Source organism: Protopterus annectens, chromosome 10.part0 (assembly GCF_019279795.1).
Source record: "Protopterus annectens isolate FY-2018-M chromosome 10.part0, PAN1.0, whole genome shotgun sequence".
Classification (NCBI taxonomy): domain Eukaryota; kingdom Metazoa; phylum Chordata; order Ceratodontiformes; family Protopteridae; genus Protopterus; species Protopterus annectens.
Window position 1 is genome coordinate 1,039,272,537 of NC_056744.1, and position 26,734 is coordinate 1,039,299,270.

The 26,734-nt window shown below is 36.4% G+C and overlaps 1 protein-coding gene across 1 annotated transcript in view; it reads left to right on the forward strand.

The window, feature by feature from the left end:
• LRRIQ3 (leucine rich repeats and IQ motif containing 3) overlaps nucleotides 1-26,734 on the forward strand; it is an 867,930-nt gene that overhangs the window by 647,753 nt on the left and 193,443 nt on the right. Inside the window, exon 6 of the mRNA XM_044086836.1 lies at nucleotides 9,264-9,393. Coding sequence (XP_043942771.1) covers nucleotides 9,264-9,393 — 130 coding nt within the window. The remainder of the gene's footprint in view (nucleotides 1-9,263; nucleotides 9,394-26,734) is intronic.

Sequence of the window (26,734 nt, forward strand, 5' to 3'; positions counted from 1 at the left end):
AAAGACCTGAAACTACTAAAACCAGATTCTGGAAGTCATAAGCTACAAGTTGGTATATTTTTTAAGCTAAAATATTCATATTTTCCTGTCAGACTTTCAAATAGAAGGGATATTGAAACCACATTCACAAAGGAAGATAAGCAGCTCCAAATTTTCTCAGCAAGAAACTCCAATGAAGAAAGAAATATAGGCAATCCTTACTAAAGTTCAAAACTTGGTGGGTAAAATAGACAAATTAAACTTAAAAGTGGACAATATAAAAGAAGATACCACCAAACAAATACATTTATTAAATGAAGTCCTTAAACAACAAACTGCCCAGATTGCTGTTTTGGAAGATTCTGTAAGAGATATTAACTGCAGGTTAACAGAAAGAGAGAAAAACATAGACTTTCTGCATCAAGGAAACACAAGACTGATTGAAAAGATAGACAACACTGAGAATAGAATCAGGAGAAACAACCTAAGAATCTGTGGCATTCTGGAGCAGATGGAGGGGGACAATATGATTAATTTCCTGACTTCTTGGATTCCTAAAATCCTAAACCTACCTGAAGCACTATTCTGTGAGATAGAAACGGCACACAGGTCTTTAACTACAACTTCTGTATCCCATAAAAATAGCCATCCAAGATTTATTATTGTAAGATTTATCTCCACTCAAGACAAGGACCTTGTTTTAAGAACTCTCTGGTTCCTTGTTCCATTAAAAACTGCTGACCAAACTATCAGGTTTGACAATGATTTTTCACTCCTAATGTCCAAAGAAAAGAGCATGTGTCCCTCTAATAAAATCATTAAAAAAGGAAGGAATCAAAGCACAACTCATATTCCCAGCAAAAATAAGAATATCCCTGCCAGAAGAAAATAAAACCTTTGATTCTGTTGAAGAAGCATCCACATTTGTCTAAAAAAAATGAACCTTTTAAGTCAACCTGAACACATGGATTATTCAATGAACTTAAAAAGACAAGCTCCAAAAATGAGTTGACTATTAAAGAAAAAAAAAGAAACTCAGAGTCAAATGTTAATGCATAACTTCACATTTCATGCAAGTTTTTGTTTTCTCCCTTCTAAATAATGTCAAATCATACACATAAGGTCATGTAAATTTTTTCTCTCCTACTATCTTTCACACAACAATGCTAACTTTATAAATAATATATATTAGTCAAAATTCAAGTAAATAAAAATCTTATCCAACGGCAAACTACTATTTTATACTTTTATTTCTTTATATACATGGGATAGCACTAGTGAAATGCTATAAAATCACTTACTCATTTCATATATTTATATATATATATATATATATATATATATATATATATATTTCTTTTATATATTATACTTATTTATTCATGTACTGTATGTGCCTTCCATTTCTGTTTTAGTCCTAGTGTCATAGTAATTAATCAGTGCAGGAGAAATGCGTACTGTGTTACTATTAAGCAATTAAAAAGAAAGTGGTGACATTTTATTATTATATATACATATGCTACTTAACTAAACTTCTGCAATGTGCTCAATTTGCCTAGTATATCTTATAGCTGTGTACGGTTGGTAATTTGGAGCCTTTATTTTAAATATTCATCCTTTTACAAATTATGCTTAAAAGCTTCACTTCACTAAAAATTCCCACCTACTTACTTTTCTGATGGAATTTTGACAACTTTTGTGACAAGCTCAAACTTTTAAAAGCTTCAGTTAACTCACAGATTCATGAGAAACAATCTGTGCTGTCTTCCAGGAAGTAGGTGTGACCTCTGAACCTGTTTCTGTTCACTGAACTCTAACAGCCAATAAGGTTCAAGAATGATTGTTTGAACTGTGTTTTCATTCATTCATTTAGCAATTATTTTTTTATCTAAAATGTCTTATACATATATGTTTTACTTTAAATAGTGATTTATTTAATCTGAATTACACTTATATTTAAATAAGAATTACAAATATGTTTCTGATGGTGACAGTGTTAAATGCATCTTTATTCCTGTCTGCTTTAATGATATAACAGTCCTGTATTCACTCATAGCAACAAATAATTATTAGAATTAATCAATTTATCTTAGTCTATTTAGATAAAAAGAATTTTAAGAAATTGTATACAGCTTCATGTTCTTAGTTCATGCATACATACTATATTAAATTGAATGTTTACTTTTGTATGTTTTTAATGTATATGCTGTTTCCCTTCTGCTTGCTCTTAACCTGCAGTAGCTATGAATTCCCACTAGATGTCGAGAGGATTAGTTTTTGGTTTCTATGAGAGGTATAGTAAGTCTGGATATAGTTTATCCATGCAGAAGATTACTATAATATACAGTTTTACTTTCAAAGTTAGAGTTTTTAAATTGTCCCTAACAGTTTTTAAAATGTATTTGTCATAATGAATCAAAGGAAAGCACTTTTCAATTTTACTTATAATAGTAGTCCCCATCAGATGATAATATTTAACATTATATCTATTAATGTCAATGGGTTGAACAACCCTATGAAAAGGAGTAGTGCCAACAAATATTTAATGCTACATAAAGCAGATTTTGCATTCATTCTGGAATCCCACTTAGTAACAGAATATATAAACAAATTAACCTTTAAGGATTATAAGATTTTGGTAAGTTGAATACAACCACAAAAGAAGAGGTGTCCTAATTTTACACTGAAAATCAATGACAATTCCAGAAATAGTTGACTCATACTCAAGCAATGGTGGTATGCTTGCTTTAGTCATACTAAAACTAGACAAAAAGATGTACACTTTTGCAAATACCTACTGGATGCCAGGTATTGGGACTAAAACTGTGAAAAAAAAAACATTTAGACACCATAACATTAAAGTCTAAAGGTGAGTTAATATTAGCAGCTGATTTTAATTGTATCTTGTCCTCCACTGATATCACAAGCTCTAAACCCTTCAAGATGTCTCCCGTTGCCAAGCACTTGAACAATTACGTAAAAGACTGGCCAAGCATGATAACATAATGCTGACAACATGCTCTATGTCTGACCACAATTCTATCACCTTCAGTGTAACACTTAATACTGACCGCTTAAACTTCTGCCAAAGGATACCTGCTTATCTAGTAACAGTAATGGTTTCTAGATAAAATAAAGCTTTACCTAGATGTCAATTATAATGGAGATGTTTCAGATATTATCCTATGGGACACTTTAAAGGTAGTCTTACATGGTAAAGTCAAAAGTTGGTATATAAATAATAGGAAAGAGTGGGATAAAAAATGGTATATATGCAAAAAGAAATTGATGAACTAAAATTAAAACTTACATCAAATGGCAAATCTGCATTGGCTGACATATGTAAACCATATGTAAACTGAACAAAGAATATCAGGATATAATGCAGTATAAAATATCAATAAATCTGTAAAAAATCAGATTACAATCCTACTCAATTAATCCCAATAGTATTCACAAGATTGCGGTTAGATATAAAAATTTAAATGAAAAAAGTCATATAAAAGAAATAATATACACTAGAAATAATCAGACTATCAGCATTACAGATCTAAAATATATCTTATGTTTTAAAAACCAACACAAGAATATTAACAATAATAACATCTACAAGTGATAAAAGTATAAACAACTTTCTTGCTAATAATATTCAAAAGAAGCTATCCAAACACAATATTAATAACATAGACAAACCTTTTTCCTTTAAAGAATTAAAAGAACAAATAAAAAATCTTTACACAAAAAAGGCACCAGGGCTGAATGGTCTAATTCTGAAATTTTACAAACTCTTACCTGATGTTGTTGTTGTCTTTCGGCTTTTCCCGGTTAGGGGTTGCCACAGCAGAACTCTGGTCCGCTAATGATTGGCAGTAGATTTTCACAAACGCTGAGGTGCCAGCTCAACATTCAACGTTCAATGAAGGCATGCCCATTTACGCATGTCTTTCGAATGCTCACCCAACCCATGGGGAGGACATGCAGACTCCACACAGAAGGCACTCCCCGCACTCCAGCTGAGAATCGAATGGGAGAACCTCTTGCTGTTAGGCAACAACTCTTACCTGATAATATCTTGAAATTCTTACTCAATGCATTCCAAGAAGTTAAAACTACAGCAAACATCCCTCCCTCATGGAGATATTCTATCATCTCTCCCATCTTAAAACCAAATAAAAAGCCCAACCTTTGCACATCATACAGGCCAATTTCTTTGCTTTACATTTATTACAAGATATGCATGTCTATCTTAGCAGACAGATTAAATGATATTCTATCAATAGTGATTTGTGAAGACCAAACTGAGTTTATCAAAAACAGAAAGGTACAAGACAATGTAATTACATTATTGTCCTTAATAGACTTAGCAAACAAGAAAAAAAAATGAGCTTTCTATTTTAAGTCTTAATATAGATAAAGCTTTCAACTCCCTAAGTTGGCCATATCTGTTTAAAGCTCTGTAAAAATGCAATTTCTCCCCACAATTTATAGGATTAATTAAAAAGTATATGAAAAGTCCATAGCCTATGTAAAGATTGGATCTTATCTATCTAGCCCATTTGAAATATTAAGAGGTACTAAACAGGGGTGCCCCCTCTCCTCATTACACTTTGCCTTGGCTATTGAGCCTCTTACAAATTATGTTACAAATAATGACAGTGTTAAAGGATATAGTGTCAGACAAATTATCCCCAAGATACAACTGTTTGTGGATGACCTACTAATAACTTCTTATGATATTGAAAATTCAGTAGATTACCTATTTCATAATCTAGACTTCTTTGCAAACATCTTAGGTCTAAAATTCAATCGAAACAAAACTCAGGCATGTCTACTGAATAAAAATGTTACTATAAATCTTAAATCAAAAAGAGTAATAAACTGGAAGGGCATGCATATTAAATATCTAGGTATCATTATTGAATCTAATTATAAAAAAAATACTCACATCTAATTACCAACAACTTATAAACTCAATTGCTAGTCTAAGTGATGGTTGGAACAGACTCTTCTTCACATTTGAAGATAGACTAACTTTAATCAAAATTATACCATTACCTAAAATCTTATTTATTGGCCAAGTTCTAATTATTATTAACTTATTGCTCACCTTCCTTTGGTATCCCCAGAAAAACAAGAATTTATCTTATCTGGCCCAAACAAGCTGGGATGAAGGAGGTATAGGGTTTCCAAATATTGATTTTTATTTAAACTCCGCATTTATTAACATAGTATTGCTTTGGAATAATACTTTTTATACATCATATTGGAAATCAGTACATGAAACCTTATTTCTTAATTACTATTATTATTATTTCTTAATAGTAATAGGACATTGCTTGAACCATATACTCAAATACATAAAAACATCTTTATATGGATTTTAAAAATATACATTCAAAGTGAAATGTCAGAATTTGTTCTCACACCTCTTATAAATCAAATATTGCTGTTGTTTAAAAAGCTTATGTGTTCTAATCAATTAATTAAGAATTTATTAATAATTATGCTTCCTATTGCTTACACAAATGAATGTTTGATATCTTTTGATACTCAGAAAATGATAGAATTTAAGAAGGGTATCCTATTATATTGGAATAAATTTCTCTCAGCTAATAAAAGTCTGCAGTTTCCTATCAAATGACTGAAAATCAAAAGACTGAATCCCAAAAAGACTGAAAATTCAAAATATTGAATGATGGAATTTGCCCCTTCTCCACGGTTGTGCGATCTTGGAGTTGAGGGGAGCAGGAGGGCTTGCCCCTTGCATTAAAAATGTATTCAATATTTTGAATTTCCAGTCTTTTTGGGATTCATTCTTTTGATTTTCAGTCATTTCATAGTAAACCAAGTTCTGCAGACTATTTGATCAGCAGATATAGTTTGCAAAATTGCAATTGGCTGGACATTCAAACTTATAAGGATTTTATACATACTAAGCTTGTACCGTCATTACAGGCATACAATAAGAGTAGCTTAAAAATCTTGGATTTCATCTCAACAATTATTAATAGCTCACCGAAGAGCACTTCATACATATCTGTTATTTATAAAATTCTCAGAAATTATTTTAGCAAAGCAGATGTTTCTTTTTTTAATTACTCAAGTGAAGTTAATAGACAAGTATTCTCAAAGAAAGATAAAAAACTTTGTTTACAGTCGATGAAGGAATCTACATCTTCCCTGTTCTGGCATATATACACATAGAAATTTCTACATAGATATTTTTTCACCCCACATAGAATAGCAATAATGTACAAAAAATATTAACTGAAATGCTGGAGATGTGGACACCCTGACACGGACTGGATACATATGGTTGTTAACTACAAAATAATTTCCCCATTTTGGTTAGAATTTAAATATCTTTGTAAAGCTCTGTGGAACAGCCACTGTATAATTTTTGACCCCCTTATCCTTTTCAATGTTCCTGTTCCTGAAGTTATTCCTAAAAATCAAACATTTTTACTATGGTCTATCCTCTCTATAGCAAGGAAAATTGTTACTAAAAAATTGAAATCCCGATCTACTCCTGTCTTTAAAGTTGAGTTTATTCACCTTGTGAAATATATTTGTAAGAATGAGATTGCTACTATAAAAGCATGGACTAATAACACAACTCATCATTTAATTACTTGGACAAAAATTGTCTAATCTGTTAGAGAACTATTAAGTGTTCTCCTATGTATATTGCTTTTTTAGTTATTATGGACATATATAGTTTCATTGTTTTTTCTTTTGCTATAATGTTAAGTTACTGTGTTATAAAATGAATAAAAACATTTTGGAAAAAAAAGGAATAATACACACACAAACTAGTGTAGCTGGTAACAAGCCAACACAGGTCCACACAAGCACATGCAGCCTGGAGCAGACTAGCGATAACTACTAATAAGATGAAGAAAAAAAGGATTTTTGCAGTAAATGCTTTAGGGTAAACTTAATTTGTACTCTGTAACCACTATTGAGCTAAAAATACAGTGACAGTGTAGCACACTAACTGTAAATTGCCAGCCAATACAGTTTTCCCATTGCATTAAAGATAGATTTGGAAAAAAGTCTCTGCTGCAAGGCTATATGTATAGATTTACAGTGTTTTTTTAAATGTATTATTCGTAATATATATATATATATATATATATATATATATATACATACATACATATATATATATATATATATATATATACATACATACATACACACCCTGTTTGGTGTAAGTCATCTCGGGGTCAGTTCTGGAGGAGGGAGACAAGGCCAGAAAATAGCATAGAGAAAGTTATAGTGGGTAAGATTTAGACTATCATTAATAAAGCACTACTTCAGAGACACAGAGATAGGGTTTTCCAATGCACTATCAGAGCACAAGAAAACAGAGGATTTCAATAATTACTCTGACAGAATGATCCATACCTAAAGTATGAAGTTTGCTGTAACAGTCAGTCTTGAAAGACCATCGGGTTTCATTTGTCAGTATTTGCATATTTTCACACACACACACACACACACACACACACACACACACACACACACACACACACACACACACACACACACACACACACACACACACGTAATATACTGGAGGCAATTTCTTCAAATTAAGCACATATTTTATATATAGTGAAAAGTCAAAAGCCAAGTCAATTTCATATTAGAGGAAAACAAGCACATTTTTGCGTAAAAATACTTCTGGTTACTTAAAGCTGAAATCTGTTTTTAAGACTCCAATTTTTAAAGTCTGTCAAATATGGAAGTGCAAGTGATCACTATGTAATGAGAGGCAGGCTACATTCAGGACAGAAACACATCATGTGCTGCCAGGGATATAGATGCAGCTAATACCCATAGTCATACCCCCCAAAAAAACAACTTATGTCAAGAATCAGGGACAAAGCTAAGAAATATTGAGGAAAAAAGACCAAAAATCAGGGAAAAATTTTAAATATTGATCCACTGTACTTCAAAAGTTTCTTGAATAGCAGGTGTTGCAGTAGCATGTATTGTACTAAGGATATGATGGCCGAAACTCACAAGTCCATCATTATTATTTACTGATTACACTCCTCAGCGATGTGTCAGACAACCACAAACAAAAGAGACAAATCTAAGGCAAAATCAGAGACACTGAAAAAGCAGGGACAGTGGAGAGAACTTGTCCCAACTCTGAAGCATAAGAAGCAGGAGCCAAACGAAACTTATGGTGGGACATCTGGCCAGTATAAGGGAGATGACAATATACACTGCAACAAGTCAGCTTAGTACCTGATACTGGCCATATCTCAAACTGTGTCCTTGGCTTAGTTCTTGCTTTATATCCATCATGACATGCATTATATAAACAAGTTGTATAGCAACATGCATGTCTTGATGGATATGAAGTTTGGCAGTTACATATTTGTCATTATTTAGGAAAGTACAATGTGTAGTCTACTTAACATAACTGTAGATGCTCAAATAGATCACTGTTGCAGTAACTATTACACTATGGGATGTATCTTGGCAAGGATACCATCCATCCAATCTACAGAGCATCAGGCTCCTTTCTGAAGTACCATACATCCACCCTTGGCATAAGAGGGACATAAGGAAATTCCAGACTTCAGAGCTATCTTAGCCAAAAAGTGAGGCTGAAGATTAATGCTCTCGGATTCTGTCATAAGAGCAAATAGTTAATGGCGTGTGAAGGAAAGAAAGGGGGATGGAGGGTGAGTACTAGTATTGCAACAGTGATCTATTTTAACACTACACAATTGTTCAATATTCTTTACAGTGCACACACTTGGTATTGCAGCTGTGGTCAAGCTGTCATGCATTCCCCAAACATATCCACAGTAAAATTTGTAGAACTCTTTGAGCAAATCCACAAACGTGCTACTGGTACTAATTGAATAGATCCGTGGATATTTTGATGATTCTGTTTGTATTTTCCACAACTTCTTCAGGTGAGCATCCATCAATAATATTCATTATTATCTTCAAAATCACTCTGTAACAGAAGCAAACATCTCTGGTATTGTGGGCTTCCAGACCTTCTTTTAGCAGCATTTCCCTAGGTGATTCACGTTAGACAGTGCTATTACAGGTTTGCAAAGTTGATATGAAAGAGCTACTGTCCCACTGTATATTATATTGATACATTCTACAAACATGTTGCACTTTAGTGTGTTGCCAAGAGATAAAAGCAGTAATTTACTTGTGTTAGAAAAATATTCAAATTCTTTAAAAGGTAATGTATTGTAATTCTTGTTTGCTATCCTCTGTTTTTTTTGTTAACTCTTTAATAGGATGTACAAGATACAAGATACTTCTTGGATGAAAGTGTAAGGTCTAAAAGAGAAAATAAACATGAACAAATGCAACAAAAAAAGCATGAAGAAACAAGGAAGCAAATTATTTTAGCTGATAAGCAAACAGGTAAAATATTTGTATGTCTTGTACATAAAGTAGCACCCCATTCATATTTTATTATATTTCTGTAAGATATTATGTTTAATACTTGATAAAATCAAAATGTTCCAAAATCTAAGGCTGCACTACTAGTCAGAAAATGTCAAATGGCCATGCTTTGATTGACTGAGTTGCATCGATTGTTGTGATCATGTCATTAAACAATGAAATGGCAAACTGAACTGCAACAGAGGAAGATGAGTTACGATAAGAAAGTAAGAGGTAGAAGGAGCTGTCAGAGAAGGAGTATGTAACAAGAGAAAGGGGGAAAAATGTGACACTTAACTACTACAGGATTTTAGGGTGTTGCAGAAGTACAAGATGTCAGTCAAGTCTTTTGTAATACAAGCACTCCCGAAATTCCTGTGAATGCAAAGATCTTGATTTGCCAAATGGTTTTGGTCAGTAAAGGCAGGCTGCACCTGCATTACCCCTGAAAAATGTGTTTTCTGGCATTACAGAAATTTTTCATTAGGTCTGTGCTGCAGTATCCATTACAATCTGGAATGTATCCTGTCACTATTCAGGCTACTTACTCATGTGCGACAGGTGATAATGATGATGATGTGTCACACTTTAGAAAGAAGCCTGAATCTTTGCAGGATGCATCCCATACTGTGATATTTCCACCATAAATACGAGAGGACATGCTAGTATGAGGGATGTATGGATTCTCCAAATATATGAACTTTCTTGGCATTTGTATGCTCAAGCAGACATTCATCATCTTTGTGGCTTTTAGTTCTAGCAGTCACCTTCAGCTGCTCAGAATTTGGGCAGATAAGCTCCACTGGAGACCCTTCCTTCTTGTCTAATAATTTATTTAAAATCTGGTCATATATCTGTCAGAAAGGGCAAGTGTGCTTGTAGTTACAAATCTCTTATAAAAATTCTCATTCCATTTTTATTTTCTGTCTCGGTGAAGAGCATGATGTTTGGACATTCCCTATTTGTCTTTCTTTTACTCCAGAAACAGTCAGGAACAGGCTGAATTACCTCAGAGTACTTATAGAAAAGATGGACTTGGAGTGAGTGGTAATGTCATCAGATTCCCCATCAGTGGGCCTCCCCCTTTAGCCAAAGGAAAAGGAGAAGCTAACAACAGAGGTGAGCAACAGAACCTATATATCCACCCTTCTTGTATGGTCCCAGACTGGTGACTCTGCCAAGGCACTAATGCGGCCCTAGGATCATTAGTCTGCATCTGCTTACCTTCTAGTATGTTTCCTTTGTTGACAGTAATCCTCTTGGTGAGGTACTTTTGTGGTCTTTCCAGCTGTTGGAAGTGTCTTGTGAGGTACATCCTAAATGGGGCATTGTACTATATGCTGGGTTTGATGAGTGATGAGTAGAGGGACACTATAACCTCTTTATTTCTAGATGCGAACCCTTTAGTAATTAGATGGGCCACATAGAAGGATTTCCTAACTACTTTGGCAATATGATTGTCAAAGGAGAGATTACTATCTACCTGGGTCCCCAGATCTCTTATTATCTCTTCTGTATTAAGGGGGCTGCCTCCTATGTGGTAATTCGTGGGTGTTTTGTTTTTCCCAAATGGGATGACTATGCATTTTTTGGCATTTAGCTTGAGGCCATGACTTTGACACCAAGTGTCTATCTCAGTAAGGCCTTTTTGGAGGATGTCCGTCTCAGACGGAGAGTTAATTATGGCTCCCAGTTTGAAGTCATCAGTGAACTTGGTTAGCCATAGTCCTCCTTTGTTTGCCTGTACTTCTGAGAAGTATATGCCGAACAGTAGGGGTCCCAGGACCGAGCCTTGCGGGACACTACTTATGACTGGTTTAGAGTCAGACCTGGAGCCTGCTATTCTTACCGCATGAGTTCTGTCTGTAAGCCAGTAAGCAACCCATCTTGTGATGTAGGGGTTTACATTCAGGCTGGTGAGTTTTTCTATAATAACTGAGTGAGGAATGGTATTGAACGCCTTGGCGAGGTCAAGGTAGGCTGTGTGAACCACCTTTCCCTCGTCTATGGCCTTGGTGACTCTCTCAAAGAAGTCAACCAGGTTTAGTAGGCATGATCTGCCCTTAACAAAGCCAAACTGATTTGGGTCAAGTGTTTGGAGGTTCCCAATGTCTTTGTTAATGAGTTCCATGATGCTGCTCTCCATAGCCTTGCAGACCAGGCTAGTCAGGCTTATGTGGCGATAGTTACCAGAGTCAGTTGTGGCCCCTCCTTTGTGGAACAGAATAACCATTGCTGTGCACCATTCTATGGGCATGTAGCCTGTGGAGAGGCTGAGGTTGAATAGCATGTTTAGGTGGGGGGTTAGTTTGTTCTGTAGTTCATGCAAGACGCATCCTGGGACACCATCTGGCCCCATTGACGCTGTGTTTTTGGCTTTTGAAAGGGATGTTTTAACCTGTGTGTCTGTGATTTCTGGGACACTACACTTTTCCAGTATTGTTGTGGGCCCTTTTGGAAGTGAGAGGGGGGTGACGTTTGCACTGAATCTATCTGCCAGGATGTTGGCAATATCAGTAGGTTCAGTATATTTTGTGCTATTTTGCACTATCTCAGAGCATATCTGTAAGTTGCCACTTAGATTCTTGACATAGCTAAAGAAGGCTTTGTGGTTCTCTTTTGAATCCTTGGCTATTTTTCTTTCAAAGTTAGCCTTGGATGATTTTATGAGGGACCTTAGTTTCTTACTGATACTGATCAGGGATGTCTTTCCTTCTTGGGATTTGCTTTTTTTCTGAACTATTTTCCTCCTTTTATTGTATAACCTGTTTATGGCAAGGGTCCACCAGACTAGTTTCCTTCTCTTAGGGGAGTGAGTCTTGGTTTTGCTAGGGATTGGCACAATCCATGCATCCTTGTAGGTGCTCATAGAGTGCATTTGTAAAGGATTCTGCATCTTGGGCAGTGTTATCCTTTAGCGTGGGGGCTGTGAAACTTACCACCTTTGTCTTAAGTAAGGTGAAGTTTGCTTTAGAAAAGATTTTCACTGTGGTTTCCTTGGTTGGGGGTGGTGGTGGGGTGTGGACATCCAGAGTGACTAGTTTATGGTCTGATCTAACCAGTGATAGGTTGACCACCGGTGCGGAACACCTGTCGCCCATGTTGGTGATGATCAGGTCCAATATGTTTTCACCTCTGGTAGGGGAGTTTACTAGCTGATCCAGGGTGTTTGAGTTGATAAATTCCAGGAAGCGCTGAGCCTGGGAGTTTGTACTCAAATAGTTTTCCCAGTTAATGGTAGGGTAATTGAAATTGCCCAATATCAGGGTGTTCGGTAGGACCTTCATGTTTTCCAGTGTCTCCAGAAAGGCAGAGTGGTGGTCCTGGGTCATGGAGGGTGATCTGTAGCAGGCCACAATTTGCACTGCAGATTTGCCCGATGTTAGTTGCACATGGGTGATCTCAGAGGTATCATGCTGCGCCACTAATTTGGAGGTGTAGGTATCCTTGATGACTATGGATACGCCCCCCCCTTTTGTGTTTTGGTCTGTGTTCTGTGGCCAAAATGTGTGGTATGAGTTGTAGCCCAGTAGTGCTGGAGTGCTCACTGGAGGCTTGAACCAGGTTTCAGTTACTACACAGATGTTGATGTTCTCCATACTGAGGAGTGCTTTAAACGTGTGCATTTTGAGATTTAAACTGGCGTTGAGTAGCATAACCCTTATTTTTTTTTATTTGTGCTGTTTATGGAGGTGGATTTTACTTTTGAGCCTTGCCTAAAAAAGGCACTATAGGGGCAGCCAGAGCCTTGGCCAGTATTCGAAAGCCTAGGGGTGACAGGTGCAAGCCATCTCTTGTGAAGCAATGTGGCTTGTCGAGCATGTCGTCCCAGGCTGACAGACACTGGATCCTCTTTAAATGACAGCAGATGCTTAGCCAATTGTTGAAATTGATTATTATTTCTTTATACTGAGGTATCATTCTTGGTGAGGGCAGGATGCTGCTCCGGGTCAGGGTCATAATCGCCTGAGCTACATAATCAGAGAGTTCTTCCATGTATCTTTTCATGTAGTCCAGGGAGGTACATCTCAGGTCATTCACACCAACATGAACAATGACAGAGTCATATTTGTACTTGTTCTGGAGTGACCTGAGTGCTTGTGTTATATGGCAGATTCTGGCTCTTAACAGTCAGCTAACAGTAACCTTTTCCTTTTCCAGCCTAGTGAGTGGGACATCAGTATGCCTGACTATAGAGTCACCTATTACTAATGTGTTAGGTATGTTATTTTGCCTTAAGGGCTGTGATTGTGTGGCACGTTGATTTTGTGTTTTATGTGTTGTCTGGTTTGTGACGGGAGGTACAGGTTTTTTGGGTGTCTGCTTTGGAGCTCTTGGATGCTTTTGCAGGTTTTTAGTTAGAGCTTCCGAGTATGATTTAGTTTGTTTATGAGTAACCATACTTAAGTATAATGCCCCCTTTAGCATGTACATGACCAGATATGCAACACTTGTAACACCCAAAAACGTTTCTTACCAGGAGAATCCAGGGTATAAACACATTGTCCTATACAGATCAGCTTAAAGCCCTATCCCTATACTTAGTCTCCTACAGGTTACTGAGATGTTATCTATGCCTGAAATACATGGCATCCTCAGATCCATCTCTGATGGACCTTTTTGACCATCCGTAAAATGAACAGCATCTGATCCACTAGATCCAAGGATTTAAATTTTGCTTTTCACATAAATAAGACATGTTATCAAGACAGATGTGTATCTCAGGGGATCCTCATGGTCTGGAACAGGCTCTCCATCCATGGGAAGCAGAGTCCACCCCTAACTCTATTTAAGCATAACCTTGATCAATGGATGGAAAATCGGAAATTCACTCCAGGTCTGGCCTTCATATTTCTGATGGGCAGAGGCAGACATGACTGTCCAAACTAACATACCCCACACACATAACCTCTAGAAACTTAGAAATAAAGAAAGCAAGGATGCACTCTGCCAAACCACTGAACCTCTTTATTTTAGAGCTTTCGTCGGCGTTCGCCTCACAACTTCATCAGAATACGAGTAAAACCATTTAAAGACTTCATTAAATATGGAACATAGTATGTCACATGTTCTCTTCTAAAAACACCATAGGCTAATAACCCATCAGTCAAACCTCATCACAGTACTATTAATACTGAATACAATTAAAAAAACAAAAGCAGGCAAACAAATACATTTCTCTACCATTATGTTGATGTCTATAGCTAAATTACATAACATATATCTATGACTCTCAACCCTGTTTTACTGATTACATCACAAATAATAGTTTATATATATTTGTATATATGTGAGTGTGAGATTATAAATTAAAAAAAATTCCAGATAACCAGGGCAAACAGTATATTTGAAATAATACTTATTGTAGTAGTGAATGCTACAAGTGAAATTCAGACTTAAGTTTCGAAAAACATGAAATAGACAACATGTCATTTAGACCAGGTTTTTGTGTGGCATTACATCTAAGCTGCCAAAGTAGTTCCTTGTATTCGAGGAATAGGTCAACTGGTTAACTGATATATATTGTAAAGCAAGAATAGGTGACAAGCTATGTGTAGTATACAGGAGAGATTCATGTATAAAAACCTCCTGGAAAGTAATTATTCAAGAGAGAGGAATGGACAAATGAGGAGGTGTGGACACTACCCACTGTGCCCTTATATTATTGAATCCAATAGCATCTATATAAGGGGCTATGGTAAGGTCTATTTGTATAGGAAATTCAATTGCTATAGTAAATGCCTAGTGTATATTGCAATTTGCCAAGTATGTGACCAATTTTATATTGGTAAAACGATTAATGGCTTGAACAAGCACATATATCAGCATGTATATGATATCAGGAAGGGCAATGTGAACAATGCCCTGGCTAAGCACATAACTGAGTTTCCACATCACCATTTCAAATTTTCTTTATTAGAACAAATACAAATAGAAGGTAGCAGGGGAGGGCCAGCTGACCTATTCCTCGAATACAAGGAACTACTTTGGCAGCTTAGATGTAATGTCACATAAAAATCTGGTCTAAATGACATGTTGTCTATTTCATGTTTTTTTTTAAACTTATGCCTGAATTTCACTTGTACCATTCATTACTACAATAAGTATTGTTTCAAATATACTGTTTGCCTTGGTTATTAGGAATTTTTTTAAATTTATAATCTCACACTCACATATATACAAATATATATAAACTATTATTTGTGATGTAATCAGTACAACAGGGTTGAGAGTCATAGATATATGTTATGTAATTTAGCTACAGACATCAGCATAATGGTAGAGAAATTTATTTGTTTGCCTGATTTTGGTTTTTTATTTGTATTCAGTATTAATAGTACTGTGATGAGGTTTGACTGACGGGTTATTGGCCTATGGTGTTTTTAGAAGAGAACATCTGACATACTATGTTTTGTATTTGATGAAGTTTTTAAATGGGTTTAATTGTATTCTGATGAAGTCATGAGGCGAACGCCGATGAAAGCGCTAAAATAAAGAGGTTCAGTGGTTCGACAGAGTGCATCCCTGCTTTCTTTATTTCTTAGTTTATTGCTGCTTGGAACCTCTAGAAACTTCATAACTAACATACCCCTCCTAATAAATGCTCATGATACATAGGGACACAGTTGGGTTGAGTTGAATAGCTAGGCTTATAAAGGCCCTGGTGGTCCTTAGCCTAGTATATAAGTATGAACCTATGAATCTCTGATCAATTCTGCTTTCCAAGATACTAAGCATTTTATCAAATGTGCTTATTATGCCATAGATGCTGTCTCCAGGGTTGCTTCTACTAGAGCTGTAATGAGAGGAAATGCCTGGAAAAGACTTCAGACTTTATGAGAGGATGTAAATTCTCCTCTGGAAAGAGATATTTTATTTTGTAACTACTTAGTTTACATTCTTTAAAAATTAGAAGACAGACAAAAGTTTAATGCAAGGGGTTAAGGAACTTTTCTTATCATCCATTCCAAAAGATCAGTGAAACTACCTCTCCAATCAAGAGCCATTTTTTGAAAACTCTTTAGTCTAAGCCAGCAAAATTCCTCAAAGTAACAGTTTAAAAAATGGAAAGGAGATGCTAAAAATAGAGAAGATGAGTCTCAAGGATCCCCCCCCAAAAAAAGAATATATGAATACCCTTGTCTCTTTCTTCTTCTTCTGCCTTCCCCACCATGGCCTTACTGTCAAAATTGCAGAGAGTCTTTTTCTATGTCTTCCATCTTGGAAACCAATAACTTCAGACTATTGGGTGCTATAAATCATACAGGATAAAGGCTCCAGTGGGCATCTCCTCCCATTTCACCTGGAATTCCTCAGCCTGCAAGGGATCACCTGCACTTTCTTCCTCATATCATTTCAGGACTTCTATGTCAGGGTGTCATAGAGCCATTCCCTCCTCTCCAATGTGGAAAAGGCTTTTACTCAAGCCTTTTTTGGTGGAAAGGAAGGCACTTGGAAACCTGTTTCAGACCTTTCCAAAATGAACACTTGTCTTCTCATTCCACAATTCAAACTCTTTCTGCAGACTCTTTCCTTTCTTGTTTACCCACACATTTCTGATACATTGTACCTCAGAGATACTTATCTACATATTTCTATTGACATAAATGTGGATTTTTTTGGTGGTTCTTCGTTTTGGGATTGCTTTTTCCAATTTACTTCTTTAATCATTGCCCTCTCTACTACCCCAATAATCTTCTCCAACTGCCTTGCCTTAGTTATAGCTCATTGTAAACCTTAAGGCATGCACATATACAATGGCAGCTCGTGATATCGGACTGCAGCCCCCCCCCAGCTGTGAACCAAAATGGTACAGTCTTACAAATCCTCCATACAAAGTGAATCTGGACTGCTGCCTTACCATTCAGGAAGAAGGAAGCAGACTGCTGATTCCCCAGAAGTCTATGTGGTTCTGGAAGGGGATTGGACTGCAGAGTCAGCAGTTCTGGCGCGAACGCAGGATTAAAGCTATGGATTGATTCTGTCATTACTGCACAGGTACAGGAGAAGCTGTGAAGTGTGTGTTTGTGCCCCAGTTGGTTTATACTGGTGGTGCAGGTAACAAGAGCTTGAATTCCCTGCCCACCACCATTTGTGAAACTTTTGTAGATTTTTGCCAGATATTTTGTTCTGTTCTGTTCCTCATAAAATCTGTCATTTCTGAGTTTTTAATTCCTTAAATAGTTGATGGTGCAGTGGTAGCATTGTTGCCTTACAGCTAGAGGCTCTCTGGTTTGATTATTGGCTGGGGTGCTTTCTGTGTGGAGTCTGCATGTCCTCCCTGTGTTTGTGTTGGTTTGCTCTGGTGTCCTCCTATGTTACAAAGACATGTGTCTGCAGAATTTCTCCCTGGGCCTCTGCTGGAAATTGACTTTTGTTCCAAGTCAGACTTTTCTGGTTAACAAATGTTAAATAAATAAAATTGACAGGCATTTGAATTTCAGACTTCATAGTCTTCAGAAAGCACATAGTAACACAAAACTTTTTATTCTAGCAATTTTCTAAGTTTATAAGATAAATATTTGAAATTTGTCCCTATTTTTGGGACTGTATTCCACCATTATTGGCTTTGTCTAGGTTTTTTGTGCTAATGTTGAGAGCTATGATGAGAACTAAATTCACTGAATATGTTTGAGGGCTGTATTCCCCCATTACTGGCTTTGTCCAGATGTTTTGTGCTAAGTGGTTGACAGCTATGGTAAGAACTGAATTCACTAAATGGTAGCCATTTAAGTTTCGGTCGTCTTCTCTTTCGCAAAACAGCTGATTTGGCATAGTGGTATGTTGCTCTGACTGTTTTACGCAGGGTCCTGGGTTCAAGACTTGGCAGTGAAATGCATGGTGGTAACACAGCATTTTATTCTAGCAACTTTCCAAGATTATACAAGAAATGTTTAAAATGTTTCCCTGGTTATTGGGCTTTTGTCCCTCCCCAATACATTTTGGCTTTTTCCAGATTTCTTGTGCTGCAAAGTTGAGAGATACAGCTGAGTGTCGAGTAAATTTTACAAGGAGCTGAGAGCTGCAGGGGAAGAGAAGTTTTGTTCTGCTTATGGTGAGACTGCTTGCATTGTTAATAGCACAACATGTAGTGTATTTGCTTTTGATGCAGAAGGCTGTGGGTTCTACTCCTACAGTATGTAGATGCATTGCTGATATTGTACTGTGTTGTAAACTAGGTGGATGCTGCCATCTTCAGAATGTCCTCTTTGGCAAAGATACCTGGTAACTATGAACCTGTCCATTATTTGCCATCCATTCACTATTGCAATATTACTAGCTTATAATTTTTTTAATGTAATATTGGCAATTTATTCCTCAAGGGCAACAGGCACTTTATTTGCAGATGAAATAATGACACATAAAGCTGTTTGCTAGCAACAACCTCTTCGTTAGTTACAGATCTTTTTTAAAGTGGAATTATTTAGATGACTTTTACTTCTGCAGAGATTGTGCATATTTACTGATACTGATGGATTGTAGAAGTTTGAGTAGACTTTTATGATGGAAATGTTCTCAACTGTGCAGTTTTGTCATTATTGGTGCATGCATTTTGTTTCATTGTTTACTGGAACAATGTTCAAAACAATAAATTTAAAACACCCTCTAACAACTGTACTGTATTATACAAGGAATAAAATTTAATGCAATCAGGAAGGTGCATCACAGAACACATGTATGTTTTGTGTGCAAGAGGCCTATCATTTGAAAATAGCCCAAAGTTAATCTTTATCTGCCACTAACCAAATGTATTTTCTTTGAATGTGGGTTTCAATTAAAGTGAGTTTCAAGGGCAGAGAAGTTTTAATGCTAAGTCTGTTTTCATTGTGACACTGCATTGCTTTGTTTAGCAGATGTCTTAGTGTTTGTGCTGTAAAATGCAAAATAAAACTTTCAAATTAAGTCCAAATCATCGTAGAAGTAAAACAGTATGCATATTAGTGTTATGGTAAATAGAGTGAAATAGCCAAGGGGGAGGCTTCATTTGAACATGATTTTGTGAGGGAGAAGGGAGGCAAACTCAAAGACAACCCCGGCTGAACAATACCTCTCAACTGTCCAGATTTTCACAGAATTAATAGATTTTTGCTTCTTATTTTTTGTTTGTTCCTCATAAAATGTGTGGTTTTCTGGCAAATCATTTAGGAATTAAGTCACTAAATAATGACATACACCAAGTTTCAGACTTCATAACCTTCAGAAAAATGCATGTTAAAGCAAGACCTATTATTCTATCAACTGTCTCAGTTTATACAAGAGCAATTTTTAGTACTGTTTATATGTTCCCCCAATATATTTGGCCTTGTCCACATTTCCTGCATTAACAGGTTGAGAGGTACTTGCAAATAAATTGCTTTATAGAATTAGGCATATCCAAACCTCTCAACTGACCCCGATTTTGGCTCAAAATGTTGCTCTTCCCCTAATAATCCCTCCACAAAATGGTAATTTTGGAAGAAAACATATTTACTATTAATAAATAATTGTAATCATTCGAGTTATAGATTACTTTTATTTTGGAAATGCATGTAGATTCTTTTATTTTGTCAGCTGCTCAAGTTAGCAGTACTAATATTTAAAAAGTATCCCTTCTTTGACATGTTCCTAGCTGTATTGTGTGGCTATTTTATATTTTTGTATCACATTTTTGGTCCATTTTTCATAAAATTGTGTTTTTTGGCAAATTAGTGGCAAATCATTAAAGACTGAAGTTAGAAAATAATGACAGACATTTGAGTTTCAGATTTCATAACCTTCAGAAAATTCATAGTAATGCAAGACCAACTATTCTATTATCTTTCAAAGTTTATAACAGCAATATTTAAAAATTGTCCTTATTTTTGGTCTTTGTCCCACTTCTATGTATGGCTTTGTCCAGATTTCTTGCTCTGAGGTTGAGAGGTATGACAAATGTGTCAGGGCCATCACAGTCAGCCAGAGACATTTCAAATTGTGACATACTTGTTGCACCCCATTCCCCCATGTAGTGACTCTGGTTGTGCCCAAGCAAGGCAAGGGGCAATTATGCAGTGTAAATGTGCAAAGTATCCCCCATCCAAGGTAGACACAAGTGCTACAGTGGCTTTTCATCTGTCCTTGATTTTGCAGAATGTTCTGGTTTCTGTCATATTTTTATACTGTTGCGTTATACTTATTATTATTCAGAAAGTGTCTGTTGCTCTGTGTTTAAGTAGCAATGTTTTAATGACCATCAGGTATGCTTGTCTATGATTGTAAGATACAAGTAAGCTTTAATAAGCATACTGTTAAAGAATTGCCAACATTGAAAGCCTTTCTGTTCTTGCCATGCAGAGAATACTTACATAACTAGATAACGTATAAGCCTTGGGTACTGAAATGCATATGACAGTATTTGTAATAAAGGACAGGATTACATTATTTTAAGAAGCTCATTACATTTGTTGGAGACTTGCAGTCATATTTGCAGGCTTTACATGTAAACTAAACAGAATGCCACCAGCAAACTAAACAGAATGCCAGTCTATCATGTGTGGTCTATAACCTGTGCAGTAATCGTTTAAGCAATGTATCTTGAGCTTGTTTCTTTTTTGCTTTTCAGTTTTTCTTTGATCATGTTTTCCCCATGAAACAAATAGATAGTTGTTGTCAGGCAGTAGGTCTTTTTTGGATAAGAAACATTTTTACAAGTGGGGGTATCACAGAGATTGCTACTTTCAGCATGTTACTTGGTACTTTAATAAAGCTGAATATAAATTATAATTAAAACTGCAGTGCAAGGAGAAGTGGTTTAAGCTAAGTGCTGCTTGTTTTTCTTATACTTGATTTTGGCTGGCATTCCAGCAAAGCTGGCCTTAGGCATAGACCAACTAGGTGGCTGCCTAGGGCGCCGCTGTAGCAGGGGCACTTTTTCAGTATTTATTTGGTGTAGGTAGACCAGCATGGGGCCACCAGGTGTGTGGTGGGGGGCACCATGGAACCCTTTTGCCTAGGGAACCAGTTGACCTAAGGCCACTCCTGCATTCCAGTAATGTATTTAAAAAGTAATATTTTTTAATGCCTCACACCCTTTTTGTTTCCATCTAGATATTAAGTAAGCTGTCATACAGCCAATGCATGGAAATATTTTTTTTCTTCTACACTTCATTTTGTCTTGATTGGACTCTCATAATGATGGTTTGCACCCAGGACAGCGTATTTAATTAAATTTACAGTTTTTGTAGTTTTGAGCATAGCTTCTCCCCTTTCTAGTTGGCCACACCCCTTCCCATTGACCCCACCCATTCAGCTGTCTCCTGCAGCCCCCCTTTGATTTGAAGTCACCAGCCCCCACTGCACATATACCCTTGTCTCTACAATTGCATGATCTCAACATCCACTAGCCAAAATACTCTTGACTTCATTACAATTCTCCCTGAGTCTTCTCAACAATTTAAGCTTCCGTCTAAATTTACAAAAGTTATCCTTGATTTCGTCTCACAGGATAGTTTTCCAAGGATGTCTTTTGGATATCTCTCTAATGACAGGTTTTCATCCTACAGAAAAATGTTTTCATACCCTTGTCTGAGTCTTTATCAAGAAAAAACATCTATTGCAAGAGAATTTGTGAGAATTCTTAGATTTGTGGCCTCATGTAGCCTCATGATGCCATTTTCTAGACCCCACATGAGGAAGAGACAGTAGCTTCTGAAATCTCTTAGGGCCTAACATCATTATCATCTGTACTTTCCAATTCTGTGCTCAGTTTTGTGAACAAGAGTACTTTTGGGGGGGTGCAATCAAGGAAGATGTATTGGTGTACTCTCCAGTTGTGAGGGTCTATCCTGGATCTGTTCAAAGAGTCTGCTACTAGATTCTTCTTTGATAGAATATACATTGCTTGTATGGGTAAGTTATACTGAATTGTTGTATCCTAGGCATTTATGGCTAGTCACCCCAACCTTTCTCAGTCTGTGGCCACAATTGCCTCAGACATTAACTCAAGTGTAGTTTCTGAAGATGTCAAGGTCCAGGGACCTAGGAGCCACAAACCAGTCAGAAACTCATAAATATGAAAGCAATGATATCTCTGATTAATTCCATGAGAGCTCTAAAACAACTTTGCTCCCCACTATATCTATTAGTGATAATGGACAACACTAAAGTGAGATGGTACTTAAACAGGGGGAACGAGATCTTTCCTTTTTACAGACTAGCCACAATTGTACAACTTAACTCTTCATGCAATGTACATTCTGACAAAGCATAATACAGTATCAGACTCTTTGAGCAGATCCAGAGCAGACCCTCACAAGTGATGCTATATTTATAAGTCTTCTGCAGTTAGTGCACTAGTATGCAACTCCCCAAGTGGATCTGTTTGCCTCCTTTCTAAACAGATATCTTTAACAGTTTTGCTCTGGGCCACTTTGCACAAAGCCATGAAGCATTCTCAGTCCCTTGGAAAGTGATATTTTTGGTAATCATTTGAAATATAAGGGGACACTAGATCGAGTCTTGAAACACAGAGACTAGATGGCCAAAGGATCAGGCTTACGTATACTAAGTCTCAGATGCCATTTCTAAGAATATTCCCTTTCTCCGAGATATGGTGATCTCAGACATGGTATATATAATTTTTTTTGGGGGGGGGCTTGCCCCCAGATGTGGGATGGGGGTTGTAGGAAGGATTCCTTACTGCCTACAGACAAGGCAATCCATATTTGAGTATTTCTTCCTGCTTGAAGTGGTTAGTGAGAGGCACTTGAAACTGTGGTGTGTATGCCTTTCAAGGGAGTGAGGTGTGCCTTAACAAAGCATGACATAACCTCCCACATTATACCCACTTTTAGGATCCTGCTCCTGAGCTATTTTGGCCTTTGGGAGAATGCATGCTTCTGGCTGTAGTGCATAGTGTCTGAATCACAGAGGAAATGCGCTTCAGTAAACCATAGTTGAAGCTAGATGATAAAAAATATTGTGGCTGCGTGTCTACAGGTTTTATACATCATGCAGTCTCTGCATACAGATGTGTAGACAGCTTAAAAGTCGTGAAGCTGTACAGACTGTAACTTCAGAGGCAATTTATATCTTGTTGGTTATAAGCAATATTATTACAATAATTTGGGAATACTACCTGCTGTTGATTGCATTACGCAGAATTTTTTAAGTCTTAAAGAATCTGCTGCTCTGTAACTTGGTATATAGTTACTTGGTGTAGTATATTGACATCGATTGTTAATGTATCATCAGACATTTTATTCATATATTCACGGTCCTGAAGCTTTTGAAAAAATTCCACAGATATAAGATGCATACATAAGTCTACATTTTAAATGAACATATTGAATTAAAAATACCTAAAAAATGGGCCTCCGCTGAAAAAGGGCTTTGGCTCGGTCAGACACTCCCGGTCAACAAATGTAAAATAAAAATAAATAAAAACTGAGATAAAACTAGAACCCAAACTAATAACAGTCATAAGACTTTTTTTCAGTTATGTCTGCAACATTAAAGGCAGCACCCAACAATGTGTCAAACTAATGTTGAATGAAACCACCTATATGGAACCAAAATCTGTTTGCTGATAAATTGAGCTCCAGTTTTACCCCCTATCACTCTAGTTACCCCTCAGGAAATACCCCACCACCACCACTTCTCTACCAATTGTCACCTGAGAGCATATCCTCACTGCAGTCTCTAAGGCCAAGAACAATGCTTCAACTTCGATGGGCCCTGCGAATATCCCATGATGCCTCCTAAATAGCATGAAACATGGCCTGTCAGTCCAGATAGTTTCTCTGGTTAACCACAGGCAGTAGACAGGCTTTGTGTCAAATGAATGGAGGAGTGCTCCTAAAGACATAGATACCCTTCAAGAGGGCCTGATGCAGTCAAACAACTGGTGCCTTGCTATGGACTAAAATTCAATGTGAAAAAAATGCATAGTTGTGCCCTTCGTAAAAAGAGCTACCCCTGCAAATTGCCACATTGATAATACTCCCCTAAAAGTAGACCCAGTGTTTAGGGATTTGGGAATGCATGTTGACAGTGATCTGACTTTTGATGACCATGTGTCTGTTGCTGTGAAAAAATCATTATGAATTGCAGAACTTATAAGTAAAGATATGGCATCCAGGTCTAAGATGGTTATTGTTCTACTTTACTCTGCTCTCATCAGACCAGTCATTGAGTACAAAGCACCCTTTGGCGTGTACCTGACCAGGTACTCGCAACAGCTCGAGAGACCACAGAGGTTCCTCACAAAAAGAATGCAGGAATAAACAAATTCTGTGTGAACCATCTCATACCTCTTCCTCGGTACTAACTATGTCTCCAACAGACTGCTGAGTGGTGGTCTCTGCCTAGCCTTCAGGGCATTGCATCCTCTGATCCCACACTGGTGGAGTTGTTGCACATCTGTAAAACAAATTTACTTTATTTATTTATTTATTTATTTTATATTTGTTTACTGGGAAATTCCGATTAGACAAAAATGTCCTTTTTCAGTAGAGGCCCGGGGAGAAAAACTCCACATTTACACATAACAGTAAGAAAACAGATATAGAGTGCGGAACTGCAGAAATAGCATCAGAAATATTCATTCTAAGGACATAGACCTCCTCTGCAGCAAAAACAGGACATGTTGGAGGGACAGGTATGTGTCTCAAGATTAGCCCTTCTCTGGAACTGGCTTTCCATCCATATGAAGCAAAGCTCATCTCTAAACTATTCAAATATAACTTCGACCAGTGGCTGGGAAATTACAAATTAATCCTGGTTGGCGCCTGTGTCCCTAATGGACAAGGGCAACCTGAGAATACTTGATGTGTACAAGCTTATATCTCAACTGTAAAATTCCTTGGGATATTGACACAGGTCAGCAATATTTTGATAAATTTAAGTAAGCATGGCTAGGCTTAAAATGGCTCTTGGGCTCATAGCTTAGTAACCACCTATGAACTTATAAGACACTTTTTTCTGTTTCTTTTTTGTTTGTTTTATTATGCATGCTTTCTTATACACACTTGAGACATGGATTGTACACTACAAACAAATGCATGTTAGCTAAATTTTTATATATATATATATATATATATATATATATATACACACACACATACACACATAGATATATATATATATATATATATATATATATATATATATATATATATATATATATATATATATATATACATACATATATATATATATATATATATATATATATATATATATATAAATCCAGAACGGCACTCCAAATAACCCACTGTGAAACCAGATTGGCTATAGCCTTGAGCTGTGAGCTGTTGTGTGCTATTTACTTTGAGCTGAAGCAAAGAACGTAAGTAAAGAAGTATTTTTCTACATTTTTCATGGTGGATTTGTTTTCTGCAGCATCTATTTAGCTATTCTGGTTCCACAGAGGGTTGTTTGGAGTGCCGTTCTGGATTTTGTGGTTCTTTATAGTTTGCTTGGAAAGCAGCACCCTATTTTAGGCCTGTGCACCTGTTATTTGTGGTCATTTTATACATATATATATATATATATATATATATATATATATATATATATATATATATATATATATATATATATATATATATATATATATATATATATATATATATATATATATGTGTGTGTGTGTGTGTGTGTGTGTGTGTGTGTGTGTGTGTGTGTGTGTGTGTGTGTGTGTGTATGTATGTATTCTCACCAGTACTGCACTGCTGCATCATTTATAGTCTGGACAAGAATTCTGAAATAGTAAATGGCAAAAGTATGATCTAAAGGTGCTATGCAGACAAGTAAGGTGATATGCTTTTAAAATCCAGGTGCCTGACTGCTGAAGATATTAACATTTATTTGTTTACTATCTTTATATATGACATGAATCTGTTGGACTTTGTTTCAACCATGAAATGAACCAGTGTGGCAGCAAAGCATAATTATATGATACACATATTCATAGTATATTGGTGTCCTAACAATGATTAGTTTATCTATCTTGTATCAGTTGAGTGAGGGAGAGGCTTTAGCTCCCCTTCGAATCTTAACCCTGACCTGGGTTAAGCAGTCAGCTGAAGAATTAATGTATAGTTTCAAGAAGTGTGCTATTTGTAGCAGCTGTTATAACACAGAGGTGCAGTTCATAAGATTAACATTACATTGACGCATATATATGTGAACATGCATAGAAGAAAATAATAACTGCGTCCATTAGCTCACATTTCATGAATTACAAAATATGCATCATATTGAGATTTTCCTTGCTGTCAACAAACTCTACATTCTTAGCATGGTTGTGTGTGTGTGTGTGTGTGTGTGTGTGTGTGTGTGTGTGTGTACTACAAAGCAA